This window comes from Aegilops tauschii, chromosome 6, assembly GCF_002575655.3.
Source record: "Aegilops tauschii subsp. strangulata cultivar AL8/78 chromosome 6, Aet v6.0, whole genome shotgun sequence".
Taxonomy (NCBI): Eukaryota; Viridiplantae; Streptophyta; class Magnoliopsida; order Poales; family Poaceae; genus Aegilops; species Aegilops tauschii.
The window spans coordinates 14,380,773-14,391,166 of NC_053040.3; the positions used below are offsets into that span (position 1 = coordinate 14,380,773).

The 10,394-nt window shown below is 46.3% G+C and overlaps 2 protein-coding genes across 2 annotated transcripts; both read right to left on the reverse strand.

Annotated features, from left to right (window-relative positions):
- Positions 1-948: 948 nt before the first annotated feature.
- LOC109751791 (uncharacterized) lies at positions 949-3,875 on the reverse strand. The gene is made up of 2 exons (XM_073501610.1): positions 2,489-3,875; positions 949-1,775 (listed from the first exon to the last, which is right to left on the reverse strand). The coding sequence occupies exons 1-2, from the start codon at positions 3,873-3,875 to the stop codon at positions 949-951; spliced, it is 2,214 nt and encodes a 737-aa protein (XP_073357711.1).
- Positions 3,876-5,200: 1,325 nt separating this feature from the next.
- Positions 5,201-8,481, reverse strand: LOC109751790 (receptor-like protein EIX2). The gene is given in 2 exon segments (XM_040391679.3): positions 5,201-8,007; positions 8,009-8,481. Coding segments are annotated over 2 exon segments (2,817 nt in total). The 5' UTR covers positions 8,468-8,481; the 3' UTR covers positions 5,201-5,649.
- Positions 8,482-10,394: the final 1,913 nt, after the last annotated feature.

Below are 10,394 nucleotides of genomic sequence, written 5' to 3' on the forward strand. Positions count from 1 at the left end.
GATCAGACATCACCTTCCCAATCGCCTGGATCTCTCCTTCATTCCCCTTCGCCCTCGTCGTCCACCGGATCTTCACCCCTTCCTCTCCTCCTCCGAAAGCTTCATCTGCTCCAGCAACCCAGCCACCCTCTCCATTGCTTCAACGACCCGCTTCAAAACCGAGAAACCCTAGATGTGGTGTATTACGGTCGCGTGCCCTACGACGCACGCGAGAGGCTTATGGTGGAGGGTGGGACTCGCAAGCACGACCAGGAGCACAGGCGCGACGACTCCGCACTCTGGTCGAGTCGGCGGCGAGATCTGTACGGGCTAGGACGAACAACCAGCGAGAAACCGGGAGGGAGCGCAATCGCCTATGTGATCGCCGGACCTAAACCTAACCGTCACCAAACGTGGGACGAACCTGCGTAACTCACTGTGCTCACATTATTGGGTCGGCCTACAGAAGGGTGCACATGAGCGCTGGGTTGTATAACTGGTGCGGAATACGCCCAATAGGAGCTCCTCCGGGCCATAGAATGACGGAGGTTCCTGTCCGTAAGAATTTTCAATGTAGATATTCAGTATCCCCATTCATGATCGATCTCATTTGCCTGTCGATGCTTTACATGAACAAAGTCATGTGCTCTCCAGGTTGAGACATTTAATTCATATAAACAGATGGTGTACCTCACTACATGAACTAATTACACACCATTGATATACTCCTACCTTGTAGGAAAAGAAACGTCCATAAATGACATTACACGGACTAAGCAACAGTGGTAAAGCTAGTTCAAACGAATGATGCACACTCATCACCTTTTACCAAGTACCACTGGTGGCCGCATGGCTAGTACAAATAAGCAATAAGTACATTCATTATTTAAACTTGTGTGTCTTCAAAGCATAGCCAGATTTTAACCAGGAAAACACGCGTACGCTATTTATCCGTCTCCATTTGTGGTTCTAGCCAAGCTTCTCAATTAGCTGTGGTGTCTTCCGTGCCAATTTTGCACAATTGACGACGACAAATACATATAGCTTGTCATATACCTCATCAAAGAGCCGGAAATATGCAATCCTCCACGTTTTCTTGAAGAGCATGGTACATAACACCACCCAGACACCAACAACAAACCCTGACCCAAGCCCAAGGTGGAAAAACATTGGACCTGGGACATGCGCACTTCTCTCTTGATCACTGTTGTCAAGCTTTGTTGCATTATTATCTCCTGAACAATTCCGTTGGAGAGGAGACCCACAAAGACCTTTGTTGCCTTTGTACATATATGGGTTATTGTCATATAGGGTGTCAAGTTGTGATCCCGGTGGCAATCTTCCTGACAAATTGTTGTACGAAAGATCCAACCAAGCCAAATATGTTAGATTTGATATGCTCAGTGGAATTTCTCCGGAAAGTTTATTCCTTGACAGGTCTAGTGATTCAAGTGATTGCATGGATCCAATCTTATGTGGAATTTCTCCAGACAAGTAGTTCCATGACAAATTCAGATTCACCAGTTGGCCAAGAGAAACAATTTCTTCTGGAATTTCCCCAGTTAAGAAATTCAAGGATAAGACAATGGTCACCATCTTGGAATGTCGAACTCCGTAATAACGTTCCTGACGCTTCGTGGTCACAGGCAAATTATAAAATAGCTGCTCACCATCATTCTTCCTCTTCATGCTTGTTAATTTTGACATATTCCAGGGTATAACACCTGATAGTCTGTTGCCTGCTATATTGAAATCATACATTTCTCCTAGATTGGTGATGCTCAATGGAAGACTCCCTGAGAACACATATTGTAACTTAGCCGTAGAGATTGCAAATTATTAAGGTCCCCTAACCATGTAGGCAATCTCCCAAATAACTTATTTCTTGATAGATCTTGAACAGTTATACCATTGCAGCTTTGCAGAAAAGATAGGAACTTGCCTGAGAACATATTATCACCTAGAAAAAGATTGGTTATCTGTGTCATCCCGACGCATTGAGGAAATTCTCCATTCAAACTGTTGTTGCTCAAATCTAACCTCAGCAACTCTCTGGATTTGCATATAGATCCTGGAACTTGACCGGACAAATCATTGTTTGAGATGGAAAAATCAGTGAGGTTTCTCGGCAATGTTGGTATTTCACCGACTATTTGGTTTCTATCTAGGGAGAGATACCCCAATGACATGATTTCCATGTTCTTTGGCAAGCTTCCATTGATTTGATTGTCAGACATGTCCAAACCTTTAGCGAGTGAAAGTGTTGCACAGAACCAGTACGGAAACGGACCGGTTATACCCGTGTTTGACATATCGATGATATAAACACCAGACATCCGTTGAAGCCAGGCAGGAAAACCAGGACCCATTTGGCAAGATGCAAAAGATGCGATCTCTAGTTTCAAGGGGGGTAGTCGATCAGGATCTACCACAATCCTCAAGAAATTATTGGACAAATCTATATGTTTTAAGGCCGTTAAGTTACAGAAGTGTTCTTCCGTGATGATACCTGTGAATTTGTTGTATCCCAAGTTCAGGAAAATAAGATTGCTGAGTGTACCAATCTCCGAAGGCACATATCCTGCCAGATGGTTATTGGAAAGGTCGAGAATGGCCAAGCTGGTAAATTGGACAATCCCAGCTGGTAGTGTCCCGGTGATATTGTTTTTATGCAAATCCAATCTTTGCAGTTTACTGGAAGAGCAGTGTGGCAAACTTCCGTATAACTCTGTCATGTTACCATAAGACAGACCTTTCGCAAGGTTTAGAACTTCCAAATTGCATAGGTTTCTCAGCAATCGAGGCGCTATGACGCCACCGCCATGGCCATCAAGATGCATGTTTTCTGAGAAGTCAAAGAATTGAAGGGACATCATTTCCCCCAACATGCTAGGAAATTGACCATATAAAAAAGTGGATCCAAGGTTGAGGTACTTGAGGCTTGTCAAGTTCCAAAACCAACAGGATTCGGAGGGATGATCAAAATCATTCATGCTGAGATCAAGCCACTCAAGTTTTGTGAGGTTCAGGTGTGGGAGCCGCTGGTTTGCATTTTGAAGTGAACAGGCAGAAAGATGGAGAGCTTGCAAAGAAGGAATCATATTCACGGTGTGAGGCCAATCATGCACCATGGTAAGATTTACCCAGCTCAGGTCAAGATGGTGCAGCAAAGGCAGACGTGTTAACCATGATAAATCTGTTGGTTTTACACTAGGATTCATGTAGGAAGCGTATGAAATGTCGAGATATTGGAGCTTAGAGAGGTTACCAAGCTGAGGCAACATCTTGTCGCCATCGAGTAATATTGTGCCGGAGAGGTTCAAGTATCTCAAGCTCTTAAGAGATCCCCATAACTTGGAATTATAACGGCCACCTGGAATACTCAGTGAAGTCTCACCAAGATCAAGGTGTTCCAGGTGCTCCAAAGAAAACAGAGATGGACTTACGTCGCCTTCCATGTACGGGTACTGTTCGCCGTCGATTAGCTCGGTATATCCAAATCGAAGCTCGACGACATGGCCAGTCCGGTTGCTGCATCGGACGCCCCTCCACCGGCAGCAGTCGACACCTCGCCGCCACGAGACGAGGCGGCCCGCGGGGTCGTATGTGACGCCGCTTTTGAACGCCATCAAGGCATCACGCTCCTTGGGCACGCAGCCAGAGCCAGTGGTACCGGCGCCGGTGCCGGCGGCATGGCCAGCAAAGGCGGCGGCTGTTCCGTCGAGGAGCAGCAAGAGGAGCTTGGTGGTGGCACATGATGGGTTTGCTGTGTTTGTTCGTGTACGAGTACTGAAGTGAACGGCCGGACTCAGTCGTCGCGGTGGATTCGATTCGAGTGGCTGTAGGGCAACAAACACGAGTCGTGTTTCATTTGGTCTTTGCGGATTAGTCGGCATGATTACTGGCCACATATTCATGACGCAAACAAGCACGTGTGACGTGGAGGAGGACATTTCTGTTGGACATGGCTTCCTATCCCCACCTCGCCCTTAGCACACATCTCAAAGCGGCTCCTAATCCCCTAATCACTTGGTACACGCGTAGATTAATTTTTTTTAGAAAGTAAGATTGTATTCAAATCATGAAATAATACAAAGTTATATGTGACCCTTCCAGATGGAAGAGAATTAGGATCCGGTTTCGGCACCGCAGCCGGGCCAACCGTCCGGGTAAAGCAAGATGTCCCTCCAGCAGCAGCACAAAAAAGAGGAAGAACATCATCGGAAAATCATACCGACGAGGAGGAAGAAGAATCTCCATCTCCACACAACCACCTCCTATCCGAGGACCCAACCGGCCAGTGTCAGTCGACCTCTAGACACTATAGCCCGCGACCTCGACGAGATCCAGGGACCCCCCACCCAGCTAGCCCCTAGACGAAGGCAAGAGCTTTCACTAACCGTGCACGGAGCCCAAGGAAACTTATTCAGACGCGACGCCGCCGCAACGTCCTCGACACTGTCTCCCTCAACCCTAAATAAAAAAATGCTTGCTACAACTTGATTGGAAACTGTACTTAACATGCACCGAAATCAAAACTCAAACATTACTCTATAGCACAACAAGGGAAAACAAATACCCATCCATCCATTCAAAACATAGAAAACATAATTGGCTGTGTTGATTTGAGCCACCACAATCATCATCCAGATTGAAACTGATTGAATACTTGTGTGAAACAAGACATATCGCCCGACCTAAATATACATCACCTTCAACTGCAGTGTTTAGAATAGTACATCAGCCTAGCACGATGATTTTTACATAAGGATTATTACACACTAGGAGTTGAACTGCTAAAATGTTTAGGCCTTCATTATTACGCATGGACACTTTTGCTGGTAATAAAAAATAACTTCTTTGGGACTGCTTCACATCTTGAAATTCAGCTCCGCTCTAGAAAACGCAAGCAAAACAGATAGCTCCATAATATGTCGCTCCGCTCTGTTTTTTTGTGAAGCTCTTTAGGAGGTGCCACAAAAAACTGTAGAAGCTGGAGTTGAAAGGAAATTACCCACCACTGCCACAAGTAAGTCGATACCTCTTTGTTTCTCCCCACTCATCCAATAAAATAGATCATTTCCACCAAAATTTCCATTCTTGAAGCTGAAGCTAGATGGAAGTAAAACATTCTCTTTGAAAGAGTTGCAACTCATGTATGAAACCGGTTTAAAGTGGATTTGGTGGAGCAAACCTGATTTTGATGAAGCAGAGCAGTCCCAAACAAAAGCGTATGCACTCGTTGCAGGGACGTGTGCATGTTTATATATATAAGGCAAGAGTACAGGTAGGATTGGGTTGTTGATGACTTGATCCGCACTAAGCTATACCCCGGATAAGTTCCACCATTAACAACTGAATCCCAGATTACAACTAACTCCAAACAGCCCAATTCTACATGCACTCCCGAACCCTTTCTAGAAGGTATACGATTTATACAATACCGTATACCTGTACATGTGCAACTTCTAACAAAAGCTAGTTCTAACCAATGATGCACACACAATACATTTTACTAAGCTACACTGATAACCGCATGGCTAGTATACACAGATAGTAAGTGTATTACTTGATTGGAACATTTTTTTTATTTAAACTTATGTTGTCAAAGCATAGCAATATTTCTAACCAGAGGAAAACTCACTCTCTTGTGCAACTCCATTTGCAATTCTAGCCAAGCTTCCCAGTTAGATTCAATGCCTTCTGTGCCAATCTTGCCCAAGTAACAACAACAAATACATATAGCTTGTCATATACCTTGTCGAAGAGCTGGAAATACGCAATCCTCCATGTTTTCTTGAATAGCATGGTACAGAACACCACCCAGAGGCCAGCGAGAAACCCTGACCCAAGCCCGAGGTAAAAGAGCATTGAATCAGACACATGCGCACTTCTCTTGGTATCACCATCAACTAGCTTTGTTGCATTATTATTACTTCCTGGACAATTCCGTTGGAGAGGACGCCCGCAGAGACCAACGTTGCCGCTGTACATATATGGGTAGTAGTCGTAGAGAGTGTCAAGTTGCGATCCTGGTGGTATTCTTCCGGACAGATTGTTGTAAGACAAATCCAAATATTCCAAATAGGTCAGATTTGATAGGCTCGGTGGAATTTCCCCACAAAGTTTGTTCCTTGATAGGTCCAGTGATTCAAGTGATTTCATGGACCCAATACTGCGTGGAATTTCTCCAGTCAAGTAGTTCCAAGAAATATTCAGATTCACCAATCCATTCACCGAAGTAATTTCTTCCGGAATTACTCCAGTTAAGTAATTCAAGGATAAGTCAATGCTTGAGAAGTTAGCAAATGTTTGTTTATAATGAAGCTCTTGTCGCTTTGTGAACACGGGCAAAATAAATTGAGGTTGCATCCAGTTCGAGTCTACGTTCCAGTATCGCACCTGACCTGCCATACCCGTCAAATTTGAAAGATTGCGAGGTATAACACCTGACAATCTGTTGCCTGCTACATCAAAATTGTACATTCCTCCAAGATTGATGATGCTGGATGGAATACTCCCAGAGAACATATTATAGCTTAATCCTATATACTCTAGTGCCACCAAGTCTCCGATCCATTCAGGCAATCTTCCAGAAAACTTATTTCTTGATAGATCTAGAAACTTTATATTTGTGCTTTGCAGAAAAGATGGGAACTTTCCTGAGAACATATTGTTACTCAATATAAGACTCCGTATGTTTTCCATCTTGATACATTGAGGAAATTCTCCCTCCAACTGGTTGATGCTTAAATCCAAGCACTCCAACTTTTGGGTTTTGCAGATAGATCTTGTAATATGACCTGATAGAGAATTGTTAGATATGGAGAAACAATTGAGATTTTCTGGCAATGGAGGTATTTCACCGGTTATTTGGTTTCTATCTAGATAGAGATAGTTCACTGACATGGATTCCATATTTTTTGGTAGGCTTCCACTAATCTGGTTGTGGGAGAAGTTCAAAAATATAGCCTGTGAAAGTGTTGTTGAGAACCAGTATGGGAGCTGACCGGTTATACCTGTGTTTGACATATCAATGTAATCAGCTCTAGGCAACAACCGAAGCCAAGAAGGAAAATTAGGACCTATTTGGCAAGATGCAAAAGATGCTTGCTCTAGTTTCAGGGGGGGTAGCAGACCAGGATCTAGTATAATCTTCAAAGGATTATTAGATAAATCTATATACTGTAAGCTCGTGAAACCATAGAAATGTTCTTCGGTGATGACACCTGTCAAATTGTTGTTTCTTAGGTCTAGGGAAATCAAACCGTTGAGCCTACCAATCTCAGTGGGCACATGTCCAGTCATACGGTTATCAGAGAGGACGAGACTGGCCAAACTGGTAAATTTGGCAATCCCAGCTGGCAGGGTCCCAGTGATATTGTTTCCATCCAAATACAGTTCTCTTAGTGGGCTGGACGAGCAATGTGGCAAGCTCTCATACAACTCTGTCATGTTCCCATACGAGAGGCCTTTTTCAAGGTTTAGCACTTCCAAATTGCATAGGTTTCTCATCAACCCTGGCGCTATGATGCCGCCGGGGCCGCCGTCGAGATACTTGTTGTATGAAAAGTCAAAGACTTGAAGGGATGTCATTTGTCCTAGTGTCTTGGGAAAATGACCATACAAAAAGGTTTCTCCAAGGTTGAGGTACTTGAGACTTGTCAAATTCCAAAACCAACAGGACTCGGAGGGGTGATCAAAATGGTTGTAGCTGAGATCAAGCCTCTCAAGTTTTGTGAGGTTCAAGCGTGGGAGCTGTTGGTTGGCTTTATGAAACGAGCAACCAGAAAGATAGAGAACTTGCAAAGACGGAATCATATTCACGATACGAGGCCAATCATGTACCATGGTGAGATTGAACCCACCAAGGTCAAGATGGTGTAGCAAAGGTAGATTTGTTAAGCTTAAAAAATCTGTTGGTTGCACGCGTATGGTGTAGGTGGTGTAGGAAAGGTCAAGATACTGCAGCTTAGAGAGGTTACCAAGCTGACGAAGCAACGTGTTGTCATCGACTTGTACATGGGAGGTTCAGGTATCTCAAGTTTTTTAGAGAGCCCCATAGTTTTGGAACATGACCGCAATTGCTACATATATACGGAAAATTGCAGGCGAGATCAAGGTGCTCCAAATGCTCCAAAGAAAATAGAGATGGACTTATCTGGCCATCCAAAGATGTTATCCGACCAGTATAAAATTCCTGATCAAAGTACGAGTAGCTATTTCCAAGTCGAAGCTGGAGGACGTGGCCAGTCCGGTTGCTGCACCTTACGCCCCTCCACCGGCAGCAGTCGCTGCCTCGCCGCCACGAGGCAAGGCGGCCCGAGGGGTCATGTGTGACACCGCGTTTGAACGCCAGCAGGGCATCACGCTCCCGCGGCACGCAGACAGCTGTGCCGGTGCCGGTGCCATGGCCGAGAGCAAAGGTTGCGGCGGCTGTTGCCACGGGGAGGAGGAGGAGGAGGAGGAACTTGGTGGTGGGAGGCATGGTAGTTTGGGAAGGCTGTGTGCACGAGTACTCAAGGGAGCACACACACGCCCATCATTTATACTCCGCGTACAGAAGAATTAACTGGACGGTAAGAGAGATATTTTACATCGACGGTCGGAGGCGGGCGTCAACGGTGGGTGGGTTCCAGTGGCCGCATGGGTAACGCCTTGAGTCAAGTCTATGTTCGTTTGCTCCCAGTGTCGTTCGCCCCAACGGTTACGTCACGCGGACTGTTGAATTCCACCGATCGAGGCACACGCTATGATCACTGGCCATACACCGGTGATGTACGCGTGACTTTGGTGTTGTGAACATATCGAGGTAGGCTTTGGAATCGCACGCCTAATCGATGACGCTTGCCGTACCGCCGTGCCGGACTGCCGGACAGGGAACGGTACAAACAAATCTAACGATGAGTCCAAAACACAATGGTTTGGCCGCTATTGTTGAACTACCACGTCATGTCACGTTATGTAATCTCTGTGATGTATATCCTGATGAGTTTGTTGTAACCAGTAGGCCTAGTCTATAAGGGCGTTCCTAGTCTAACGCCACCTCCTGGATAGTGCCCTGCATGTAGGGACTTCCTCCTGTATATGTAACCGAGACTGACTAAGGCAATACACAGCGGTGATTCACTTGTCTTGTTGGTAATCAGAGCCATGTCATCCCCTCCCCCTCCCACGCGCACGGCTGATGCGGATCAAGCCGCTGCTGCTGATGCCACTACTGCGGCCCTTGCCGCCGGCAACCCCGTCGACGCCTCCAACTCCACTGCCCCGCGCCCTTGCGCCCCCGCTACAGATGAGAGTTCAGGCTCCGGTGCCCTCCCCCTCGCTGCCGTTCCACCCACCTCTGGGCCTCTGGCTTCCTCCTCCGCCCCTCCTCCACCTCTCCCGGCCAGCCTCGTCGGCATCCTCGACTTCAAGCTCACTCTCGACGGGACAAACTTCACCCGTTGGCGCAACTACATCCATCTGATGTTGGCCCGTCATCACGCCGAGGACCACATCCGCGACGTCTCCGCGCGCCGCATGGCTGACCCGGCGTGGCGCGCCGACAACACCACTGTCGTCCTGTGGTTCTTCACCACCATCGAGGGGGGTCTCCTCAACATCATCGCCCCCGCCGGATCCACCGCCTTCATCGTTTCCACGCATGATCTCTGGCACCGGCGGCTTGTCTGTTAGACTTAATCTTGATTCCATGTATCTGCATGTTTAGTTTTGTTCAGCATGTAGTTAGTTGTTAGGGATCTGCAGGCAGATGGAGCTTCATTTGAGCGTGCAACAGGTGAGATGCTAGAGCGTCGTGTGAAAAGGCGAATATAACGAGATGCCGATGGCGACGAGATGCTGCCGGGCTGCATGAGCGGCATAGCCATGTGAAGCGGATGGACGAGACCTGAAGCCGATGACAAGCAAAGAGTTGCGGCCAAGTGAAGGGCTGAGCTCTGCTAGTTAGCTAGCTAGTTTTGTTCGTGTAGTAGGCCACTTGAGATGTGGAGTTAGTTTTAGATATGGCCTAGTCGTGTGGCTGTTGGAGTGATTCCATGAATAGGATAAGGCCGGTTAGTGCATGCATAGATTAGTGGGGTTAGTTACTTCGTGCATGTAGTTGGGGTAATGGTCAAGTAGTGGCGTGAGTTTTGCATGGGACATGGCAGGAGTGCCAACCTCCTTTAGGCGTTGTTTGGATAGAAAATATATATAGAATCCGTACTTTATAAACCAGGAAAACGGTTCAACCGAACAAAATCTTGTTTGGCTACTATAACAAATCCACGTTTATAGAAAACTTGGAACTGTACAACCCAAGATTTCGGGCTTATAGAAAAACGAGCTTTATCCGTGTTTCCACAAACGCGATTGCTATATGCGTGATCGCAACAACTTTTTCCCGCCCGCTCGCTTCTCAACAACTT